The sequence below is a fragment of the Suricata suricatta genome, chromosome 4, assembly GCF_006229205.1.
Source record: "Suricata suricatta isolate VVHF042 chromosome 4, meerkat_22Aug2017_6uvM2_HiC, whole genome shotgun sequence".
NCBI classification, from domain to species: Eukaryota; Metazoa; Chordata; class Mammalia; order Carnivora; family Herpestidae; genus Suricata; species Suricata suricatta.
In genome coordinates, this window is record NC_043703.1 from 157,415,354 (window position 1) to 157,441,341 (window position 25,988).

The 25,988-nt window shown below is 35.4% G+C and overlaps 1 protein-coding gene across 4 annotated transcripts in view; it reads left to right on the plus strand.

Annotated features, from left to right (window-relative positions):
• ROCK2 (Rho associated coiled-coil containing protein kinase 2) overlaps nucleotides 1-25,988 on the plus strand; it is a 133,776-nt gene that overhangs the window by 44,870 nt on the left and 62,918 nt on the right. For 2 of the 4 annotated variants that reach the window (XM_029938291.1, XM_029938290.1), the window contains exons 2-3: nucleotides 13,516-13,597; nucleotides 14,575-14,675. In XM_029938291.1, the coding sequence (XP_029794151.1) occupies nucleotides 13,516-13,597; nucleotides 14,575-14,675 (183 nt within the window). Of the gene's footprint in view, nucleotides 1-13,515; nucleotides 13,598-14,574; nucleotides 14,676-17,695; nucleotides 17,791-25,908; nucleotides 25,928-25,988 lie in introns of those variants that run through there. The other 2 variants (XM_029938292.1, XM_029938293.1) reach the window with 2 other exon arrangements.

A 25,988-nucleotide genomic window follows, 5' to 3' on the forward strand; every position in this document is an offset into this window, starting at 1 on the left:
ATAGGAAAAAAAAATTTTTTTTTTGCACACATGCAAAAGCAAAGGGCTTTATTATGAGTATAGGAAAAATTATGGTGATTTGTGAGTTCTAGTTAAGGAGGATTTAGGTTCAGTGTTTTTAGGTAATGTTTTTTTAACCAGGGTTACTAATGTGTACCTAAATTTACAAGAAATTCTTATTTGTACTTGAGGTGCTATTATTGCCAGAAATTGAGCAATATGTAGAGGAGTGATGAATAAAAAGATGGTTTATAAACTCTAGATTTGCCAATGTTGTTTTCAGATTGTTTTAGCAATGAGACCTTTTCTCTGCCCAAGAGAGAGAGATGGGACAGGTACTTAATTTAAAAGGTTTAACTTTTTTCCCCCTAATTGTTAAAGTGTTACTAAAAAAAAAAAAATCCCCTCAGATGTATACAAGAAACATTGCTTCCTAGGTGAGGGTGAAATATATGCCTTCTAGAGTTTCTGTTGAGAAGAATATTTTATCAGTAAAAGTACGAGGGCCACTGAGTCTGCAGAGCTACATATATGATTAGAAGGAAGAAAGGGTGTATACTTTAAAAACAAACACCAACTTTTTTTGCTGAAGTGTTCTTTTCACTGGTTTCTAGTAGTAGTTATATGGATAGTAGAAATAGCTGCTTCTGGTGAGAACTTCTACTTTTGTTATGTACCTAAATGGCTCTGTCCAAAAACATTTCTTCATTATCCACATTCCTTTACACAGTGGGTTTTTTATGGGAATTAAATGAGAAAGTGACTTCCTTGGCACAAAGTTGGCACTCAGTGTACATTGATGTCTTAATGTGATTAGTGGGTATATATTTTTGCCCTCTGATTTTCATGAGAACTTGGTTTGTAAACTTGGTTGTGCCTTCAGAAATTAATTATTTAAAATTTTTTATAATGTTTGTTTATTATTGAGACAGAAACAGAGCATGAGTAGGGGAGGGGCGGAGAGAGAGGGGGACACAGAATCTGAAGCAGGCTCCAGGCTCTGAGCTATCAGCACAGAGCCCGACACTGGGCTCGAACCCATGAACCATGAGATCATGACCTCAGTTGAAGTCAGACGCTTAACCAGCTGAGCCCCCCAGGTGCCCCAGAAGTTTATTATTTAGATTTGCTTGATATTTGACTGGAATACTAAGGATGTTATATCTGTCGGAATAATGATGTGTTACTGTCCTATTTCCAGTGATTGTTTTTATGTTAAGTATCTGACTTTGGCTTGGGTCAAGATCTTGTGGTTCATGAGTTCTAGCTCAGAGCCTGGAGCCTGCTTCGGATCCTCTGTCTCCCTCTCTCTCTGCCCCTCCTTACTCTCTGTCTGTCTCTCAAAAATGAATAAACATTTTAAAAAATTAAAAAAAATTTTGTTCTCCAAGGAGCTCAGTGTCCTTCACTTGGTAAAACTAGTTAAATGTGATAATAGCCACAAAATTGTAAAATACTCAGCAGGAGGCTAAGCAAGAAATATATAGAACATGTATAAGTAATACTTTATTGTAGGAAATCAAGAATTTAAATTGATGGAGCAACCTACCTTGCTTTTTGGATGGGAATTCCAGTCTTCCCAAATTAATCTGTTAATCACTATAAAAATCCCAATTCAAGTTTTGGGTAGAAGCAACATTTATTTGAATTCCAGAGAGCTCTCAGGGAGAAAAAGAACATATGATTTGTAGGAGGCAGAACAGTGAAAAGTTTTAGAATTTAAAATAGGATATGTTTCAGTAGAGATACAGAGAGCTAGAGATAATAAATGAGTAACTTTCTTGAAGTCTAAATTTGTTAAAGTGTGTTCTCTAGTACTTCATATCTTGAACACTTAGCGAATATTTAGATTTTGTACTATATTATCAGTTACAAAATGTACCACAAAAAGAATGTTAGAATTTAGGGGGAAGAAAAGAATAAAACCACGTAACTCCATGATCATATCACATTTCTATATTTACTTTGTAGCATTTCCATTCAAAGTTTTTCATATGCATACTCCCTTAAGCAGAATTATCATACATTCATTATTTTCTGTGCTTTCTTTTAGCATTAATATTTTGTTTTTATATAACTTTTATAACCATCACATATAGCTCTAACAAGGCTTAGGAAAATCTTAGTTTTTCTTCCCCAAATTTTTAGGTTGCTTTGAATTTCTTGCTATCGTAAATAATATTGCTCCTGACACTTATGTGTTGTAGTTCATCGTTCCTAGATTTTAATTGGCTGAAATAAAATTTCAAAGTGTATAAAAGTTGAAATAAGATTGAAAACTATTTAGGAATAAAAAGTTTGTTAAGTAGATTATAATATAAGTACATTCATAATAAAAAATAGATATAGTGACTAGTAGTTTTCAGATTTAACTTTTGTTTCATTTGGCTTCATAAACAATACATGATTAGATATCAGACCAGCCCTGTGATTTAGATGTATTATACATATGTTGAAAATGAAATTTGGGGCGCGTGGGTGGCTTAGTCATTTAAGCGTCCCGCTTCAGCTCAGGTCATGGTCTCACGTTTTGTGTGTTTGAGCCCCACGTCGGTCTCTGTGCTGACAGCTAGCTCAGAGCCTGGAGCCTGCTTCAGATTCTGTGTCTCCCCTTCTCTCTGACCCTCCCCTGCTCACGCTGTCTTTCTTTCTCAAAAATAAACAAAACATTAAAAAAATTTTTTTAAATAAAAGAATGAAATTTAAAGAAGTGAAATAGTTTTCTTTATGGAACACATTAAGTTAGTAATGTAACTTTTTTTGAATGTTTTTTAAAATTTATTTTTGAGAGGCAGAGAAGAGAGAGAGAATGGACGAGAGAGGAACAGAGACAGAGGGAGACACAGAATGTGAAGCAGGCTCCATCCAGGCTTTGAGCTGTCAGCACAGAGCCTGAAAAAGGGTTCGAACTCACGAACTGAGAGATCATGACTTGAACGGAAGCTGGATGCTTCACCGACTGAGCCGCCCAGGCACCCCAGTAATGGAACTGTTTTTGGTTCCATCTCTTAGTATCAAAGATGTGCTGATAGGTTTAGATGTTAAAGTCAAATATAAAAACGCTCTTAACCCTACATCTCTTGAATGTAATTCCTAAATGCAAAATATCTATTTGTGTGGTATCCAAAATACTGGAAATAAAAATAACTAACATTTATTGAGTGAATAATCGATCATATGGAGAGGGTCTGTTTGGAGATGAAGCTGAAATTTTAACTTCACAACTTGTGGAAATGATCTTCTATATTTAGGTTCTTGGTGGGTGGAAATTATATGGGCAGACCTTCTAGATATAAAATAAAAGAGATGGTTCTGTTCGTATAATTAACTAAACAATTGACTGGAAACAGAGATTTAGAGGATTGTTCTTGGTCTTTGAGTGAAAATGTGACTCCAGTTGTTTTACCTGCTAGTAAGAAAACCACTAGTAAACAAACCTTGAAAAATGCTAGAGTGACTCAATTGTTAGAGTGACCTGACTCTTACTCTCTTTGTACATACATCCACAGATATAATAAATGTTGCTTTGTGTTATTGGCCATTATCTCCAATATTTCTATTATTATTAATAATATTATTATTGGTATTCGTATTTCCTTTGTATATTATTTGTTACCTTGAATGGATGGGTTTTTTTAGGGGAATGTGTCCAAAGTCTGTGTATGGTACTTAATTTTGTGAGTTTAAAAATGTAAAAATATTTTTTAAGTTTGATTTATCTACAGTCAGTATTAGAATAGCAACTTAAATTTTATCTGCTAGTAGCTTTTCAACTCCAGTACCAGTGTTAAATTAGGACTAGAATTCAGTCAGATGATGTATTAACTATTCTGATAATTAAAAAGATTTTTTTAAATGTTTATTGTTGAGAGAGACAGAGAGAGAGAGAGAGACAGAGCAAGCGTGGGGGAGAGGCAGAGAGAGAGGGAGACAGAATCTGAAGCAGGCTCCAAGCTCTGAGCGCTCAACACAGAGCTGTACCCGGACTTGAACTCACGAACCAAGAGATCATGACCTGAGCCAAAGTTGGCTGCTTAACAGATTGAGCCACCCAGGTGCCCCACTATTCTGTTATTTTATAATGAGGAAAATAACTAATTTTTTGTTTTATTCTATAGGGAGTAGTAAAATATTATGTATTCCTTGAGGAGGAAAACTTTGTTTTTAGATCAAAAGATACACAATTTTGATTTATAAACCAAAGTAACTAATATAAATACAATTTGATCTTAATTTTATTCATGTGTTTCTGAACAGTCTACTACATTATGAACAATACTTTGATTCACATCTTCCTATTGATTTAATATTTCTTGAAGAAACATTTAGCACCTAGTTAAAATGCTAAAAATACTAATAATTACTGGGACTCTTGGGTAGCTCAGTCAATTAAACAGCTGACTCTTGATTTGGGCTCACATGATCTCATAGTTTGTGAGATCTAGCCCAGTGTTGGCTCCTTGCTGACAGCACAGAGCCTGCTTGGGATTCTCTCTTTCCCTCTTTCTCTGCCCCTCATCTGCTCCCATTAAAAAAAAATTTTTTTTAATGTTTATTTATTTTGAGAGAGAGAGACAGAGTGCAAGTGAGGCAGGGGCAGAGAGAGAGACAGAAACACAGAATCTGAAGGTTATAGGCTCTGAGGTGTCAGCACAGAGCCAGATGTGGGGCTCGAAACTCAGCACTACGAGATCATGACCTGAGCTGAAGTCGGAGACTTAACTGACTGAGCCACCCAGGCGCCCCCATCCGCTTCCACTCTTAATATACCTCCCTCCCTCTTCCTCTCCCTCTCCCTCTCTCAAAATAAATAACCTTAAAAAAAAACAGTAATTAATTGAAGGAGCATTGAGCCCAATCGTAACCCTGCTATTTTCTAACTGCGATAATGAGAAGTTCTCTAAGCTTAATTTCTTCAGTTAAAAAAATGGTGTTAATAACACCTACTTCGCCAGTCTACTTGGAAAACTTAGTAAATTCCATGCAGTGATGTTATAGAAAGTGTTCGACACAGTGTCTGCTCTGCAGGCTGTTTGTGTATAGTGGCCGCTTTATTATCATCAACACACGGGCACTCTCACTATCAATTCTGCACTTAATATTTTGATTAATTCTTTTCCTAAAACATTGATCAAATCAATTATGTGATTCTTTGCACATTAAAAAAAAATAAAACATGAAGTAGTGAAGTAGTTTATGAGTGAGTGTCTCATTGAGATTTCAGTCTCTTAGCACCAGGACTGAGGCCAAGCTGAGGCCTGTGAGGCACTTGCCATGGGCACAGAACTTAAGGGGGTGCCCAAAACTGATGATGATCGAGACAGATAATATTTTATCATAGTATTTAAAAAATGTAAAAAAAAAAAAGATAAAATATAAACATCAAAACTTTAAATAAAGTCAGGAACCGGAAGAATGCTGTGCCTAGCCACATTGGTGTGTGAGGCAAAAAGGGTGCTAGAAATCAGGGGACTGTTCAAGTAGAGGCTTTAGAAAGGCCTAAGATTTGGGTGCCTGGGTAGCTCAGTCAGTTGCATGTCCATTTTTGATTTCTGCTCTAGTCATGATCCCAGGGTTGTGGGATCATGCCTGGCACTGGGCTCTGTGCTGAGCATGGAGCCTGCTTAGGATTCTACCCCTCTCACCCTAGCTTGTGCTTTCTCTCTTTCTCAAATTAAAAAAAAAAAAAAAGCCTTAAAATCAATGGGAATTGTATTCTTTGTTCAAGGAGTTTCCCCTTCCCCTATAATTTATAGTTCAGATTTTAAGTTCATTTTTGGTATAATTACTCATCTTTTTTTTAATGTTTATTATTATTTTTTAAAATATTTTTAATGGTTTTATTTATTTTTGATACAGAGAGAGACAGAGCATGAGAGGGGGAGGGGCAGAGAGAGAAGGAGACACAGAACCAGAAGCAGGCTCCAGGCTCTGAGCTGTCAGCACAGAACCTGACACGGGGCTCGAACCCATGAACTTCAGATCTGACCTGAGCCGAAATCGGAAGCTTAGCCGACTGAGCCACCCAGGTGCCCCTAATGTTTATTGTTTTTGATAGAGAGAGAGAGCACGAGCAGGAGAAAGGCAGAGAGAAAGAATCTGAAGCAAGCTCCAGGCTCTAAGCTGTCAGCACAGAGCCTGTTGTGGGACTTGAACTCAAAAACTGCGAGATCAGGACCTGAGTGGAAGTCGGGCACTTAACTGACTGAGCCACCCAGGCGCCCCATAATTTCTCATCTTTAAGTGTTGTAAATATGAGTGTTACTCTGTTAGAAGCATATTACTTCATTAATGTACCATATATATTGTTTTAAGGCAGTACGGAGTTTTAAGAACTCATTATACTATTGCTATAAGTAGTTGAAGATTTATATAAGCAAAAGGAAAATTGGTCTTATGTTTCATTAAGTTAGCTACTCAAGTTTTTTTTTTAAATTTTTTAAACATCTTTTATTTTTGTCAAGTTTTTATAGTCGAGATAATTTATAGGATGTAAACAATGTGTGAGACACTTTTACCTAATACTCTTATTTCTTATTTTCCTCAGTAGCTTTTTTTCTTTAAAGATTCTTTTTTATTAGGTGACAGGATACATTTAGTTTGTTTAATTTGACTGGTAGATCTTAGACTAAAAATTATAAAATATGCATTAAGGATTTTAGTCATCTGATACTAATAAATGATAACAGATCTATTAATATGACTTAGATTTTTCTTGGTGAAATAAAGGGTATACTGTAAAAAGAATATGTAGTATAGTTAAGATTCAGAAGTTTCTCCATGTGCATTTGGGTGGCCTAAAAATATATATTTTATTTGCTAAGTTGGATTTCTTTGGTCCCACAATTTTTAGTTTTGTATTTGTATTTGGAGTTGTGGTAACAGAAGGAGGAACTGTATTAATAGTTCATTTAAATAACATTTCCTGGTTACTTATCTGTAAAGCAGATACACAGAAATATGTTTCCTATTCGTTTGTTGTTTTAACTTTAAAACGTGTGTTATTCAGTGTTCTATTAGGGGAATAACTTTATTAACTTTAAGTTCAGTAATGTTTGAAATATAACTGAAATGTATCATAAAATTCTAATACTATCACTTATAAACTGTTGACTTGGACAAGTTTTATAACCTACCTTATAAACTTCAGTTTCTATGCCTACTGATGCGGGTATAATTGTAGTACCTAGCTTATATTTTGTTATGAGGATTAAAATGTTGACTGAATGTAAGATGCATTGCATAGTACATGGCACAAACAAGTCAAGAACAGTTCCTTTTATTAATAATAAATACTGTATTGACCTGTTATATAATTTATGACCAAGTTGGAATGCTAGGTATTATTTAAGATCTGTGAGTATGAACCCAAAATAATGTCTTAAAGGAGGGTTTTTTTTGTTTTTTATATAAAAGTATAACAATCCTAGTAAAACAAGTACTAAGGAGGTAGTGAATGGTGATTTGGAAATAACAAATTTATAGTGAAAATAGCTCTTGTGAAAGTCACTGATGACCTCCACATTGCTAAATTCACAGCCTTAAATAACTATATTTGAAACCAGTCACATTGACTATGTATGCATCACTCTCTCGTTCTTGCTACATTGTACCTGGCTTCCAAGATTACACAAGTCTTGATTTTCTTCTTTCTTTATCAGTTCCATCTTAGTCCCTTCTTCTCAGTCTCTTAATATGGGTATATCCCAGGACTTAGTCCCTTGGTCCTGTTTTGTTTGTCTACACTCCTCTAGTGATCTTACTCAGTTTTATGTCTTTAAATACTATGCATATGTTGACAACTCAACTCATAAGTTCATACAGTTTTCAGCTGAAGCATGTTTTGTGCTGCATTTCACAAGTGAAATTCCTAGAATAGTGAGTGTCTCCTTCATTTTGCTTATCACTTCAGACATTCCCAGTTGGTGAAGTCTTTCCAAACTTTTTCCTTTTTGGGGAGTAGAGGGGAGGAATGCATTTTATTTTACTTTATTTTATTTTAAAGTTTATTTATTTTGAGAAAGAAAGAGAGCACAAGTAGGGGAGGGGCACAGAGAGAGGGGGACAGAGGATCTGAGATAGGGCTCTGTGACAGCAGAGAGCCCAATGCAGAGCTTGAACTCACAAACCACGGGATCATGACCTGTACTGAAGTCAGACACTTAAGTGACTGAACCATCCAGACGCCCCATTTATTTGGATATTTTAAAACAGATATTTAGGGGCAAATTATAGTGAAAGTGAAATCAAGTCCAGCACTTCATTCTTTCTTGATATTTAAAATTTAAAAGGCTGTGCATTCAGGAAAAGTTAGGAAAATAAGCCATTACATATATATTTTCCACCATGATAATTACAATGGGAAAAATTGGGTGTTGGCTTGTACCTATTTATTCAGGAAGGCACTAGTATAATACACTGTTCTCTGCCTTCCTCTGATGCTAACTTTTCATACATAGATAACCACAGTCTGGTATTGGAGGAGATTCGTGTTTTCTCAGCCAGTAATATTAGAGATGTGGGGATTTAGTAACTGGGCATGTTTGCGGAGATTAGCTTAGGACTTGATTAAAAGCTATGTATGACTTACTTAGTTATGCAGTTTTGTATAAAACTTGGACAGTAAGACTTCTTTCAGTCTCTTTCAGGGGCTGAGATTCAGTCTGGTTTTGATTCTTTACCACATCTAGGCCCTTTTAATTCTCCACCATTGATTTTACTGCTCCCTGCCCTTACATCTTGTGTATCTTTGTGCCTTTAGTTCCTGTTCATTATTTGGCATTTTTCTTTTTGGCCCTTGAATATTTTGTGGCAGTGGTGTTTTTGTTGTTGTTGTTTTGTTTTAGCACTTTTAAATGTTCTTTAAGAGAACTTTTAAAAAAATTTTTTATTAAAAAAACTTTTTAAATGTTTTATTTATTTTTGAAAGAGAGAGAGAGAGAGAGAGAGAGCGAGCGAGCGAGCATGAGCAGGGGAGGGTCAGAGAGAGAAGGAGACACAGGCTTTGAAGACAGGCTCCAACCCACGAACTGCGAGATCATGACCTGAGCTGAAGCCGGACATCCAACCGACTGAGCCACCCAGGTGCCCCTTAAAAAATCTTTTAAATATTATCCTGTCATTTCTATGCACTTGGAAGTAATGAAAAGGACAAATAGTGTTAGTTTTGTTCATTGCTTTGGAGTTTTGGTAGTAGGCTTTTCTTTAAGTTTTATTCTTTTTAAAATTTCTTTATCTCAGCTTAGTATCACTTTCTACAAAGGGAATCAGTTGAAGTCACAGAGACTGAAAAAAAAATCTGCTGCCTGGGGTTTCTACGAAAGGACATAACAAGGAAGATCATAGACACAGTCTTTCAGTGAAGTCCCGAGCTAACCCAGCCATTGGATCTCAGTTCTAATTTCATACACTGGAAATGATTCATAATTTGTTTCTTAATAAGAGATACTAAATAGAATACATTTCAAATGTGACTGTTTTTATAAATATAAAACCTCAAGTATAAATGTAAATTTATAAATATATATTATCCTGTACATTTTCTTTAAATATAAGTAATTAACAGATTAAAATAGTCTAGTATTCAAAAATAAATACTATATAAAAATAAAACTGCATAGGTGAGGTATTATTTGATCTTAAAAAATGGTTTAAAAAAACTAAAATAGTATTACTGAGGAGCTGGACAGCTGCTCTAATGTTAGAACTGCTGACAAAGCTCTCTGACGCTGCACTGGTGGGATATATTATGGGAAAAATTTATACATTATTTCCACATTTTCTTCTTGACTATTTAATCTTTACATGATCCCATCTTCTTGTGATAACTTGTAGGGAGGATATAAGATAAGCAGGGATTTAATCCTTTTGTCATGTCAAACTGTAGTTTCCCCCCCTCCCCCCCCCAAGGATTTCTTTTTTCATCATTACGTGTAGATGGAGATTTTAATGCAGTTGCTTTTATCATATCTGTATGAGGTGTTCATATTTCATTTGTTTGAAAAGTCTTGGAACTAGCAGAAGAGATTTATTCTTTAGTAGAAGCTTTTGCCTTGTCAATTAAAATTTTTTCTTCTTGTAGAGGTTATGGAGGTATAGAAGAAGGCTTTCCAAATAAACGCACCTTTCTTTGATTTAAAGTCATTAATTATGGGTATACTTAAACAATATGAGTGATTCAAATTTTACATTTTACACCAGTAAGTTTATTGCTATTTAATAATAGCAAAATTATACCAAAAAGATCTATAGCAGTAATTTGGTGGTTAAGAATAGCTGAGTATGCTAAAATGCTGGAATCCTTGAGAAGCAAGTTCATCTGTCCTGGAGAGGGACGTTGTCAGTGTTATGTGTGGGATCTCAGAGTGTGGATTTAATAATCTCAACTTCACTGGAAGTTGAAGATTTATTATTTTTAATGTATTTTTTTCTTTCAGTTCAGGAGAATTAAGTTTGTTTTTATGTGTCTGCATTAATGATATCATTGGGCTATAAGGAATTTTAATTTTGATTAAAAAAATTGTGTGGTTTACTCTTAACACCTCTGCCCTTTTTGTTCTTAAAGAATATTTTCATAAAATGTGGACAAAATTTTTGAAGAATGAAAATTAAAAATATGAAGCATAACTAAATGGTAAACATAGTATTACAGTTTCTCTGTAATTAGTAAATTAAAAATTCACATTGCCTTTCTAATTTTCCCCACATTTTCTACCATACTCAGATTCCTAAAAGGCTTTTTAATTGCTGTTTTATGTTTGTCAATCCTCCAGTATTTAAGCTCCTTCTTTATTCTTCCAAGCTCTTATTGATGTAAGCCTGGTAATTGAGACTAAAGGGATAAGTTAAATATATTGGGCCTTTAAGTTTTAGGTAGTATTTGCTATGTCATTTCCTAATAGCATGAACGTGGACAAATCAAAGTCACTTAGTATCTAAGCCTTATTTTTTAAAATGAAGAGTATTTCTTCATGCTCTCAGAGTTATTGGGGATGAGACAGTATATGCGGTAGTGTTTCAGAAATATTGTTACCTTCACAGGCATAGCCTTTGAGTAATTACAGACTTTGTTTCTTATTAGATTTTTACCCTCAAGTTATATGTTTGTACTTTTTCTTAGTTTGATTATAAATTTAATGTATGCTTATTGTAAAAAGTGTAGAAAATATAGAAAACTTGTAAAGAAATCTGAACAATGTGTTATCTTATGTTTATGTTTTTAGGAGAAGTTTACTTTTTTGGTGGGGGGCGGGGATTTACTTTTGAGACGGAGTTCCCTAAGCATAAGGATAGTTATTGTCATATATATCTTTGGATTTTTCTGTTCTTTGTATGCATTAGGCAAAAGAAAAAAAAATCAGTGCTTGTTAAGTGGATGGGAACTTCCTTAGTCTGGTTGTATTTCTTTTTTTTTATGGTATAAATTTCAGGTGTGCAGCTTTATAATTGACATCTAGCATACACTACAAGGTATCACCACCACAAGCCTTGTTTTCATCCATCACCATACAATTGACTCCCTTTACCCATTTTACTTACTCCCCCACCTCCTTCCCTTCTTTGTATCTATGAGTTTGTTTTTGTTTTATGTTGTTCATTTGGGTTTTTTAGATTCCACATATGAGTGAAATCATAAGGTATTTGTCTTTCTCTGACTTATTTCACTTGGCATAATATCCTCGAAGTCCATCCATATTGTTGCAAATGGTAAAATTCCATTCATTTTTATGACTGAGTAGTATTCCATTGTACATACACTATCTTCTTTATCCATTCATCTATTGAGGAGCACTTAGGTTGTTTCCATATCTTGGCTATTGCAAATAATGCTGCAGTGAGCTTAGGGTTGCGTATATTTTTTCAAATTGGTGTTTTCATATTCTTCAGATCAATACCTAGAAGTGGAGTATCTGTCTCATGTTGTTGTTCTATTCATAATTTTTTGAAGAATCTCCATACTGTTTTCCATAGTGGCTGCATCAATTTACAATCCCATCAACAGTGTGCAAGGGTTCCCTTTTCTCCACATCCTCTCCAACATTTGTTATTTCTTTTCTTTGGTAATTCTAGTATGTTTAGGTGAAATCTCGTTGGTTTGATTTGCATTTCCCTAATTATTAGTGATGTGGAACATCTTTTCATGTACTATCTGTATGTCTTTGGAGAAATTTCTCTTCAGATCCTCTGCCCATTTTTTAAATCAAGTTTTTGGGTTTTTATTGTTGTTGAGTTGTATGATTTCTTTATATATTTTCAATATTAACCCCTTATTAGATATATGGTTTGCAGATATCTTCTCCCATTCAGTAGGATTTCTTTGCTGTGCAGAAGCTTTTTGGTTTGATGTAGAAGTTTTTAATGCATTTCAGGTTAATTCCTGTGTGTGGTGTACGACGGTGGTCTAGTTTCATTCTTTATGTTGCCATCCAGTTTTCCCAACACCATTTATTAAAGAGCCTGTCCTTTCTCCGTCATATGTTCTTCCTTTGTCTAAGATTAATTGTCCATATATGTGTTGGTTTACTTCTGGACATTCTTTTTTATTGATGTGTGTGTCTGATTTTGTGCCAATACCATACTGTTTTTATTTTTACAGCTTTGTAGTACAGTTTGAAATCTGGGAGCGATACCTCCAGCTTTGTTCTTCTTTCTCAAGATTGCTTTAACTGTTTGTTGCCTTTTGTGGTTCCATGCAAAGTTAGTTACTTGTTACAGTTCTGTGAATTATGCCACTAGAATTTTGATGAGTATTGCATTGAATCTGTAGATTGCTTGGGTAGTATGGACATTTTAATAATGTTAACTCTTCTAATCCATAAATAGGGAATATCTTTGCACTTATTTATGTCTTCAGTTTCTTTCGTGAATATCTTACAGTTTCCAGTGTGCAAGTCTTTTACCTCCTTGATTAATTTTATTTCGAGTTATTTTATTTTTTTGGATGCAGTTGTAAATGGGATTCCTTTCTTAATTTTTTTAGTCTGTATTTCTTTTTTCTTTCTTTCTTAATTTAGAGTATGAATGGGGGGAAAGAGAGAGAGAAAATTTTTAGCAGGCTCCATGCTCAGCACAGAGCCCAACATGAGGCTCAGTCCCACGACTCTGGGATCATGACCTGACCCAAAATCAAGTATCAGGTGCTCAACCTACTAAGCCACCCAGGTGCCCTGTGTGCATTTCTTAAAGTCAAAAGCTTAGTGAAATTTTACTGGGCATTTAAAGGCAGTAAGGAAGACATCTGACTAGCAAAAATAATAGTGGATGCATATTTTAAAGTGATATTTTTCTACTGGCTAATATAACAAAGTAATAACACATGATACAATCATTCATAATATTCTCTGGCAGAAGTTAGGAAACAAGTTAAAATTGTTGGATATGGAACCACTGGGCAATTTCATTTCAAAGTAGATTGATATTTATTTAGCAAAAACAACATAAAATTTAAAGACTTTTTTTAATATTTAGAAATTGTAACAACTTTCTTTTTCCTTTTTTTAATTTTTTGTTAAACAGGATGGCTTAAATTCCTTGGTCCTTGATTTGGATTTTCCTGCTTTGAGGAAAAACAAGAATATAGATAATTTCTTAAATAGATGTGAGTAACCTTCATATTTGATTCTATAACTATACTTTTTTTTTGATTCTATAACTATACTTTTGATAGGAGATTTATGTTTGATTAATATTAGTCTGTAAATTATTTAGTTTGCTAGTTGATTCATTTAAATACCAGCATTCTTTATTTTTAAAGCAAAACTGCAGATCTAGTTGTAGTATGTTAAAGTAGGTAAAGTTCAAGATTTTATATAAATTATTAAGATGAATGAGTTCAGCACAGGTTATTTATGGCAGTTCAAAAAGAACTTTTAAATTAATATTAACAATTTTAAGGCTTAGATTTACATAGGAGACTTAATGAACTGTATGTTTGTATGAATGTAGACATTTCAATCTAGGTAATGAAAGATAATGTGATAACAATTTTTGTTATATATGCAGTAACTTAATAGTTGCCAGTATTGATGTTGGAGTGAAGGTGTAAATGAGGTTGAATTCTAAGAATAAATTCTCAAAATGATAAAATATACAATTTATATCAACATAGTAAGCTTTTTAAGTTGGAATTGTTAAGAGATTGGGCTGTTTTCATGATTAAACGTCTTTAGATACTGTATCTACAGTATGTGATTACTACTTCCCAAAGAAGTAGACTACTAAAATCTGTTATTAAGATTGGCCTTGCAAGTAATTTCATAGCAGCTCTCTGCTGTGACTCAGAACGCATTCCTAGGACTGCGTGGATCCTCCCTGTTCAGCTGTCATCCTGTCAAGCAACAGAATAGCTTAACTCTTATTTTTGGCAGTCAGCACTGTTTGTTTTCTATGTGTTAATAGACCGTAGAGTTTTGGTTCTTTTATGTGAAGCTAATCTGTATCTTAGATATTTAAACAGCAATCTTGGAAAACTGACATTTAGCTAAAAACGAATTCCAGTTTCTTGAAATGAAAATTTGTTTACAAATATGGTGACTATTTTAAAACATGTTTATAAATATAATACTTTTATTGCAGATGAGAAAATTGTGAAAAAAATCAGAGGTCTACAGGTGAAGGCAGAAGACTATGATGTTGTGAAAGTGATTGGGAGAGGTGCTTTTGGTGAAGTGCAGCTGGTAAGAAAGTACTCGTTTTGTTCTTTTATTTTGTTTTTGAAGACAGGGTTTTGTGAATATGACCAGTAGCCCCCGAGTAGATCTTACGTTTATGTGAAGCCAAGCCTGAGTTACTTTTGTGAGCTCGATCAAATCGTTCCATCTCAGAGAACCCTCAGTGTCTTCGTCTGTAAAAGGAGGTGACTGTGAACTAAACACCAAGTCTCTTCCAGCTCTGACACACTGAGATTTAGAATGAGGCCAGCCTGCTTTTACACATGGCCTTTGTAGCAGTTAATATTCCACAAGAACTACTGTGTTTTTATTTAATAAGTTCAGATTAATAACATTTCTGCTTAATTAACAGATTAACATTCTGCTTAATTAACAGATTTCATTTAGATAATGTGAGAAACCCAACAAAGACATTATAATAACTGAAAGTACATAGGAAACTTATCTTTGCAGATGAAAGTGGTACCAACTGGAAATATTATGTTTATAATAAATATGTCACTTATATTAATGAGGAACTGTAATAATCTTCCTGTTTTTATCACTTGAATATGAAACAATACGAATTATTGTCTTTGATTAAGATGTGGGGTCAGATTCTGATTTTTGCTCAGTAGTGTTCTGTTTTTTGATGGAGCATGAGAAAAGCACTGACCACTGTGTGTCAACATAGTTTCTTTAGGAGCAAGTCATGAGTGGCTAACTTTTATCTTTTGCTTCTCTTTTATTCCTTCTTTTTTTGATAGGTTTATTGAGCTTGTAGATCAGGGTCGTATAATAGGTGTGACATATGTCAATAAGATACTGAAAAAGTCTGTTATCCTTGAGGATATGGAGGAATGTCAGTGGATAAGCTATGGATGGGCATCTTTTATAACTAATTTAATAGTTGAATTCTAAGAAGGCCGAGAAGGCATGAATTGTACCTTGGACAGACGCCCAGGGACAGGATTCAGAATTCTCTCTTCTCCTCACCATTTTATTAATGAGGCATTTATTATATGGAGGCAGTAGTGACATGGTGAATAATTTTGCAAATGAGTTAAAACTGAAATATGAGGATGATTTCAGATGATAAGCCAAAATCCAGAAATCATCAGTTGGGAAGGTCTTTGGCCAGTAGAAGTGAAATTTAACCCGAATAAAAATTGTACTTAGATGTGAAGAACTCAAGAAATAAATTCCTCAACAGTAATTATGAATTAAAGAACAGTTTTCCTTGAATGTAAACTAGGCAAGAGTCATTGGTGACGTGGCTGTCCAAAATAGTAAAGGAAGTTTGGATTGCTTTGATACACTGTTTTGAGATGATCGGGCCATAATGGAACACTCATTCACTGTGCACTGTTCCCAGGTTTTAAAAGGCATGTTGGTAGAGGGTACTCAAGGGATGGAATGATCAGGGACTTGAAATGGTGCCATCTGAGGTGTGCTTGAAGGAACTGAGAAGTTAATTTGGAGTAGATTTGAGGAGTGGGCTCTCTTGAAAAGTAATGTGGTTTTTGTTTTGTTTGGAGTCTGTGAAAGTGGTGAACCTTTTACTAGGACAATACTCTTGGAGGGGGTGGGTCAGAGATTAGATTACATGGTAGTTGAGTTATGAAAGGTCCTGTAAGATAGGGGAAAATATAAAGTAGTTGAATCCTATCTCTGCCATGGCTTAACTCAAAGATCATACTGAGTATAGATAGATAAGTTTCTCAGTCTCTCGTAGTTCCAAACTATAGAATACAGATGACAATACCTATATATGGATTTGTTATAGGGGATTAAGTGAATTAAAAGTCAATAAGCCTGGGGTGCCTGAGTGGTTCAGTTGGTTAAGTGTCAGACTTTGGTTCTGACACTCACCACTTGTGAGTTTGAGCCTGTGTTGGGCTCTGTGCTGACAGTTCAGAGCCTGGAGTCTGCTTCAGATTCTGTCTTTGGCTCTCTCTGCCCCTCCCCCACTCACATTCTATCTCTCTCTCTCAAAAATAAACACTAAAAAAAAAAAAAACCCTGTAGTGTTCCCTAAGTGTTAACCACTATTACAATTATTGCCTATTTGATATATAGATTCATACTACAAGTATTTGAAATAAATACGTTGTTTTTTCCTAATCAGGATTCAGTGTAGATAAGAGAGACTAGAATTTGGAGCTGTTTTTGAAAGGAAATATGACAGATTTTGACTTGTCATGTTTTTGTGGCAGGGTAGTCATTGTTCTGTATGAGTTTAGTTTGAAAATTCAAATTCAGTACGTTCCGGAAAGGAAAAGAAAAGGCTTTTATTTTTGTTGTTAATTTTCCATTCTAAATTTTATTTTCTATGAAACAAATTCACATGTTTTTAAAAATGAAAAACATTTTAACATTCCATTAATCTGATGACCTGACCTAAGAACTTGGAGCGTGTTTGTTTTGGCTTTAGCTCTTCATTCTGTTACCTTTGGCAGGGAGTCTTCAAAAGAAGGATGAGATTCAAAATGAAAAAGTCCAAGCGCTTCTTCCATTGTCTTTTAAAGTTGATTTACATGTATTAGAGAAATTAGTCTGACAGCTATGTAGGCAGTATTCCACATTTGGCACATCTTTATGATTGTTTTTCTAGTCATCCGAAGAAAGTTTTACAATAGGAGGTGCATATGTCTTCTGAAATACTTTTTTGGGGTTAATTTAAAAATCTGTTACCACAGAGGGCCCATTAGTCAGTTTCTACAAAGAAAATTCTCGTTGTAAAAGTAATTTTAGTGTGTCACAGCCGCCTTACCATCGTATTTAAGAGCTAGAATCAAACTGCTCACTGACTGTCCGTGCAGACAAGTTACTCAGTCACTCTCTACCTCATTTTCTTACCTGCGAAATGAAGTAACACTTACACCCCATAGCGTTACTGGAAGAATTAAATGTAATTAAATTTGGAACAGCTCTTAGAATATAGTAAGTGCTATAGTACTTAATGTTAGCAGTTAATTGTCACACTTTAAATGGTTCACCTGTCCGTTCATCAGTGAAATATTTAATCAAGATCTGTTTTGTTTCAGGAGCTTTGCTAGCCTCTAAAGATGCAATAACATAGCCTCGATCTTTGTGAAAGTGGTACTTTTGAGGAGGAGATAAAGAATTTTACTTTAAACAAGTAAAGTATTTTCAAATTATGATAAATACTATGAAGAAAAAGATCTGGGTGTTATGAGAGAATAATGGAGGGATGTGCTTAATTCAGATGGAGTTGTTAGGAAAGACCTCACTGAGAAAATGACATTTGAGTTAAGATGTCAAGGAGTTAGCCACATGAAGAAGAGGGACGGGGGAGAGAGTCGGTACAGAGGGAACAGCGTGTAAGAATGTCATGAGTCAAGAAAGTGTGGGGCGTCTGGGTGGGTCAGTCGGTTAAGTGTCTTGACTCTTGGTTTTGGCCCAAGTCATGATCTCATGGTTTGTGAGTTTGAACCCTGCATCAGGCTCCAGGCTGACAGTGTGGAACCTGTTTTCGATTCTCTCTTTCCCTCCCCCCACTCCCCCTCTGCTCACGCACACTCTTTCTCTCAAAATAAACTTAAAAAAAAAAAAATAAAGAGGAAGTTCTAAGTCATTTAATTTATTTGAGCATAGATTTCTTCACCTGAAAAAGGCATTTATTTATGGATTGAAAAGTTCTATAATTCTCAATGGGCAAAATTTGTTTAGCTTATTGTCTTTTTTCCTCTACAGATTTATGTTTTTATATCATGAAAAGTCTGTGACATGGGTCATTTTATCTGATACCACTATTGATTTTAGATTCTACTCTGTATCTATTATCACATCTCATTTTTATGGGAAATAATAATATTCTGTATAGTATATTGATTAAGAGTTATACTTTGGAAGAATAGTCAGAGTCACCTACTTTTGTTTCTGTTCTATCATATAAAGACTTCCTGTCATCAAAGCTTTAATTTCCTTATCTCAGAGTAGCACTAATAGTAGAACTTATAAGATTTTTTGTGAGGACTAAATTAGGCTGTACATATGTAGTTCTTACCAGGGATCTGACACATTGTAAGTATTAAGTAAATACTGTCTGTTGTCACTTTTGTCAGTTTCTAAGGATTTATGACTTTAAATGTTTTAATTTTTTAAAAATATTTTTTAATGTTGGAGGGAGGGAGAGAGAGCATGCATGAGCTAGTATGTGTGTGTGGGGGGGGCAGTGGGGGCAGAGAGAAAGAGAGATAGAGAGAGAATCCGAAGCAGGCTCTGTGCTATCAGTGCAAAGTCCCACACGGTGTTCAAACTCATGAACTGTGAGATCATGACGTGAGCCAAAGTCGGATGCTCAACTGACTGAGCCACCCAGGTGCCCCTAAATGCTTTAATTTTAAATGAATAATCAGAAGTCTTGCTGTAAATTTTATATGTATTTATGTATGGTGGTTCGCTGGAGCCACCATAACAAAATAACATCTACTGTGGCGTAACCAACAAAAATTTATTTTCTCACAGTTCTGGAAGCTACAAGTTCATCCTCAAGGTGTTGGCAGGTTTGGTTTCTCCTGAGGCGTCTCTCCTTGGCTTGTGGATGGCCACCTTCCTGTGGTGTCCTCACATCATCTTTCCTCTGTGCTTGCATGTGCCTCTTTGTGTCCCTCTGTGTCCTCATTGCCTCTTCTTAGAAGGACACCAGTCAGATTGGATTAGGACCCACCCTAATGGCCTTGTGTTAACTCACCTCTTTATAGGCCCTGTCTCCAAATACAGTCACATGCTGAGGTACTAGAGGTTAGGGTCTCAAAATATGGGGGATGGGGGGAGGCAACACACAGTTCATCTCATAACAGTATGTGTATGTATGTTGGATGGACTTTTCAGTGAAATTACCTCTTTGAACAGATATGCATGCTTATTTGTTTATGGTGAGGTAGGACATAATCTACTTTTCTCTGAAAAAGAAAGGTATGAATTCTAGCCTGGCACATGTCTTCTTATGGTGGATATTTAGTCTTCATCTCTGGTCATAGAACATACATTGTTCTTCAGTATTCCTTTGTTAATTGATTAGTAAGTGTTTATTTAATGTCAGGTACCATTATAAGCATTGGGAATACATTGTACAGGTGAACTACTCAGACAAGGCACCTGCGTTCATGGAGCTTTTATTTTGAGCTGGCCACTATTATAGTGTCAAAAGAAATTGTGGTCTAGTTTCTAAAAAGAGAGGTCTAAGTTAACCTTCTTAAATGTAATGCATATATCTTAGGAATTACCTAATTATGACTCTTTTTGGGGAGATGTATAAAAAGTTTTTGTGTTAAATAGGGGAAATATGTTTAGCATTACAAAAAAATTTTTTTTAATGTTTACTTATTTTTGAGAGAGAGAGACAGCGTATAAGTGGGGGAGGGGCAGAGACAGGGAGACACAGAATCCAAACCAGGCTTCAGGCTCCCAAGATGTCAGCACAGAGCCTGATGTGGGATTTGGACCCAAGAACTGTGACGTCATGACCTGAGCTGAACTTGGCCATCTGACCCAGGCGCCCCTAGCATTTTTGCTTTTGAAGTTGTATCTTCTAATTTTGGAGCTTGGGACATATCTTTAGTTAGTTTTGTGATGTTGCCTACTCAGTTTTCTTAAGAAAAGTGTTCATTAAATTTTTCCTGTGGTTTTATTTAAAACGACACAAACTAATATATGAATACATTCTTGTTCGCAAAGGTCTAAATTGCTTAGAATCTCCTTTTATCATGTCTTCTCTTTATTTCATTTTCAAACATAAAGGTAATTAGCCTGTTGGGAACTGATTACAAAACTAGGGCCAAATTATTTTCAGTGGATATTTACATTTTATTGTAATTGTTTTCATTCTAGAAATGTTAAAACCTTTCCCTATTTAGTTATAAGAGTTGCATCAATGTCGATTATTCTTCCTTAAAAATCAAAGTTATTTGTATGACAAGTGTATTTCTAGTAGAATAAGAAAGTAAGCCAGCATTATGCTTTTTAAAATCACTGATTGTCCCACCAATGAGAAATAACTACTTTTGTTATTTTGACGTGTACCTTTCTCACTTCTATTTCTTCTAAAGATTTGTGTAATGTAGGAGTGTCTTATATGTGTATTTAGGAATCATATACATGGTTTTGTAATTTATGGTTTTTTTAATGTAATATTAAATAATGACACACACTCTTATAACAGTTACATTCCAGGCAGGCTTCTAAGCAACTTCTATGTAGTAAGTAACCGGTCTTCACAGCACTCCTTCAGATAGATGTTACTACTGTCCTGCTCATGTGGCAGAGGGGAAATTCAGACCAGATGAGTAACCTGCCAAAGTTCACCTAACTACTCGCGTGGTTGAACTGAGACCCAAACCTAGGTAGAGGACTCCAGAGTCCATTTTCCATATTGTATGGTCATAATCATTTTTCTGTGTCAGAAATAAAGATTTTGTGTGTAACCTTATTGTTAAATGTAAGGCATGTAAAATTAGGATGGTTGATTCCCTCTCTAACTTTTCCACAAAGTTGTAACCCATCTTAATGAGTGGCTCCACTAGTAACCCAGTTGCACCAGCCAAAAAAAATTAGAAGTCATTGATTTCTCTTTTCTTGATTTTAAGAAACTTAACTTAGTAAGTCCTATGCATAACATTTCTCCAGCCTTTGTCTGTGTGTTGGGTTTTGTTGGGTTTTGTTGGGTTTTGTTGGGTTTTTGTTGGGTTTTGTTGGGTTTTGTTGGGTTTTGTTGGGTTTTTGTTGGGTTTTGTTGGGTTTTTGTTGGGTTTTGTTGGGTTTTGTTGGTTTTTGTTGGGTTTTTGTTGGGTTTTGTTGGGTTTTTGTTGGGTTTTGTTGGGTTTTTGTTGGGTTTTGTTGGGTTTTGTTGGGTGCTCTCTGTCACGACGGCCATCCCAGATACCCTTTGGTTTGCAGGTGGGTATGAGTATCTCCTTTGTGTTTTGTTTTGTTTTCCACAATATTTCTGTAATATTTCACTGTTGTACTATTGAATTTGGATTGGCAAGTACTGATGGAGAAACTATCAAGACCATGCTCATTAAATCTATAATTCATGCTATTCAGGCTCAGCTGGACCTACATTACTATTTGACGGTTTTCTCCATTGTTCATATTCTTGAGTTTTCATATATCACTCCTGTTGTACCCCCATTTTGGGTATGGGTATAGTAGAATCAAGTAGGGGCTTTTCTAACATGGTTTCTGTGTTCTTTCTTTCTGAGATATATAAAAGATGGGAAATACAGATCTGATTTGCTTAATAAAAACTGCTATTAATTGAATCTTTTAAAAATGTATCTTTATATCATTTGCATTTCATGGCTCCCTTAACTACTAAATGAAGCATGAAGTCTTCATCTTGGCCTTCTAGGCCCTTTTTTAAGATGTCACTAATTTTGTCTTTGAATTTTTATTTTCCATTATGCTGTTCATTCCGGGCATGCTACTCATTGCACAGCATACTCTTGTCTCTTTCTTCAATCATGTTTCATGGTCTTTCTCTGTGTTCATTTTAAAAGAAAACTTTTTCCTATTATTCTCCTTCCTATCCTTTATCTGAGCATGATATTTTCTCTTCATCTTTAATTTAATAAATTTATGTAATTTACCATATTATGCCATGTGCTATAGTTTATATGCAAATTTTTGGAATCCTTTTATATTCTGAATTTTTTGAGAATAGGAGTCCTGTCTTTCAAATACATTTGGCATTCCCACCTGGGGCTCAAGGCTGCTCATGTGAAAATAGTTTGCCTATATCTGGGGAGATCATCTTTAGTCAAGCACACAGTTTAGGAGGAATATCGGTAGAGCAGCAACGAAAAACAGAGAAGCCTCACCCTGTGGTCGTTTGTCAGTTCAGCTGTAGACATTGGTAAGCAGTGTGTATGTGCAGCCAGATCATATTTGTGATTGGATTTTTCCTGCCTTTTCTATCTTGTACAACACAGAACATACAACATAGAAAGTTTTTATTAAAGTGAATTGATTGTGATCTTTCATGATCCTCTGGGCTAAGAGGCTTCCTGGGGTCCAGTGTGCTGCGGGGACACAGATTGTTAGTGACAGGACTCAAGGCAGATGTGAGATGAGGGTCTTCTCTTATCCTCCCTTCCCATTGGCTTGCTTTTAATTTATTCAGTTTAAATTAAGCTTTTAATGTGGAATCAACCAGAAGGAAAGAATATAAGGGAAATGATTTTCTAACACTTGTCATGTTAACTCAAATTTTTAATTCCTTTTTTGGAGTGAATTTGCTGGTTACAAGGTTATTTCTGAGTTGCAAGAATTATCTCCTTCCCTCCATGTTTTTGTAATTCCTGTGTTCCCTCATTCAATTGTGGCTGTTACAACCAGACCAGACAGAAAGCATGAAGACCCTCTCCTTGCATTTTTACTGGAAACCTTAGCAATACAAACTAACTGCTGCAGGTCTGTCAAGCTGGATCTTCTTATTAAAATAATATATTGTAATTTTTGATATATACATTTTTAAAGTTTATTATTTATTTTGAGGGACAGAGAATCCCAGGCAGGCTTTGCACTGTCAGTGCAGAGCCCAATGTGGGGCTTGAACCCATGAACAGAGAGAGAATGACTTTAGCTGAAATCAGGAGTTGAACACCTAACTGACTTGAGTCATCTAGGAGCCTCCGTTGTAATATTTTATATTAAAACATCAGTTTGAAAACCTCAAATGTAGCATTTTGTTAAGAATGACTTTCGAGGGGCGCCTGGGTAGCACAGTTGGTTAAGCATCTGACTTCAGTTCAGGTCATGGTCTCACAGTTCATGAGTGTAAGACCCATGTTGGGCTCTGTGCTGGCAGCCGGAGCCTGGAGCCTGCTTCAGATTCTGTGTCTCCCTCTCTCTCCTCTGCCTCTCTCCCACTTACGCTCTGCCTCTCTCTCTCAAAAATGTTTAATAAACATAAAAAGAAATTTAAAAAAGAATGATTTTTTAAAGTTTTTGTCCACAAGTGTTCATGAGATCTAGGTTCATTTTAGGATTTTCCAAACATGTCTTGTCTCTACTCCACCTACGAATGTTTCATCTACCTAAAAATTTATTTTAAAGAAGTACATATTTGCTTTAGAAAATACAAATAAGCAAATATAAGAATATGGAAGTCACCACCAGTTTAGATAAAACTAATGTTCAGTCACCTTTTTTTAGTGTGTTTTATATATATAGAGAGAGAAAGGAGGAGAAAGAGTACACGAGAGCAAGAATCATTTAGACAATGCTTTTGCACTTACCGACTTTTGAAATTAGAAACGAGGAATGTAGACATCATTTCTCTAACAAATAGAAACATTGGAATAAGAGCAACTTTTTTGTCTGTCAGGTAAAGGTTCATAGTAGAGTGAACTAAATTTGCTTATGCTAGAGCTAGCTAACATTTTCATAGAGTATATTCTACGTGCTAAGTATTTCTACTCATAATCTCATTTTGTCTTTGCAACAGTTGTGTGAGATTCTTACACAGATGAAGGCGTTGAAACTTAGCGGGGTTAAGTAAGGTGGCCACATAGTTCATAAGTAGGATTTTTGGAAAGGTTTGTTGACATCTGAATCCATGCTTTTAAGCAGTACTCCGTGCAGAGTGGTAATGAATAGCTACGGTATCTGACTGTTTATCCATCCATATTGAATAAAGAAGGAACAAAGGGGAGTGTGCAGAGATGCTGAGGGAGATTATAATAGAATCATTCAGATAGAGACATCCTCAGAAGGAAGATCAATGGAAACCAGCTTTCCTAAAGTAACAGCGCTTTATTGTAGTACTTTGTAATACTAGTGCTAATGAATTTTAAAAGTATGAGATAGCTGTTTGGCATGAATACAGCGATTGCCTCTTAATGTTTATTCTATAGATCAAGTCAGAGACTACAAGCTGGTGGCTCCTGACGCTTGTGTTAGTGTCTATCACAGTAATCTAAATGGAATTCAGGCCTCATCAACTAGAGCGTCTGGGCAAAATAGTTTTTATTTATTAAAAATCTTATTGAGGTGCCTGGGTGGCTCACTCAGTTGAGTGTCCATCTTCGGCTCAGGTCATGATCTCACAGTTTGTGGGTTCGAGCCCCACGTCAGGCTCTGTGCTGACAGCTAGCTCAGAGCCTGGAGCCTATCTTCGGATTCTGTGTCTTCCTTTCTCTCTGACCCTCTCCTGCTCACACTGGCTCTCTCTCTCTCTCTCAAAAATAAATAAAACATTAAAAACAGTTTTAAAAAAATTTTATAGCTTCCAGGGACGCCTGGGTGGCTCAGTTGGTTAAACGTCTGACTTCAGTTCAGGTCTAGAGCTCATAGTTTGTGAGTGTGTCCCACATTAGGCTCTGTGCTGACAGCTCAGAGCCTGGAGGCTGCTTTAGATTCTGAGTCTTCCTCTCTTTCTGTTCCTCTCCCACTCAGGTTCTGTCTCTCTGTCTCAAAAATAAACAAACATTTAAATTTAAAAAAAATTTTTTTAAGCTTTAATATAAAAATAGATATAATTTTGTTGAATCTGTTGAATTGTATATTCAGCATTTTGCCAACCACAGGGCAGCCCTGCAAATGAAAGTTTATACTCTGCCTAAGGGAGCTTATGAAGCAGACACATGCACACCTAATTATATTCGATTGTTCTAAGTGCTATGTAAGCACAGAGAGGAAATAATTTTACATAAAGAATCAGCCAAAGTAAAGTGAATACACGTTTCTCATCTTCAGAGAATTATACCTATATTGTATAGAGTTGTGTGTATTTGAGTGCATGGTCTTTTTGTTCCTGGTTTGTTTTTGTTTAGTTAAATATAAAACATTAAAAATAAATACTTAACTATTTTCTGTCAGCTGACAAATAGCTTTTAGTTTCTGGTCATAGCTTTGCTTTACAAAAATTTTAACACTCTTGTCTCGTTATGAGTCCAGCAGAAGTAATATCATGGTATAAAGTGATTGACCCTTAATGTTTAATGAATTGCTTTTTCTAACAAAGTTAGGAAACATTCAAAATCTGATTTGTTCTTAGAATAAGATTTGAAGAGTGACATAGAAGAAGTGCCTTAGCAATCTCCTTTTAATAATATGTTATTTTATTTTTTGAATGTTTATTTGTTTATTTTTGAGAGAGAGGGAGTATGGGAGGGGCAGAAAGAGAGGGAGAGAGAGAATCCCAAGCAGGCTCCACACTGTCAGCTCAGAGCCCAACATGGGGCTCAATCCCAGCAACTGCGAGATCATGACCTGAGCCAAAATCAAGAGTTGGAGTTTAACCGATTAAGGTACCCTCTAATAATATTGTAAAAAAATGTTTTTCTACAACATTTAACAGCATTGTTGAAA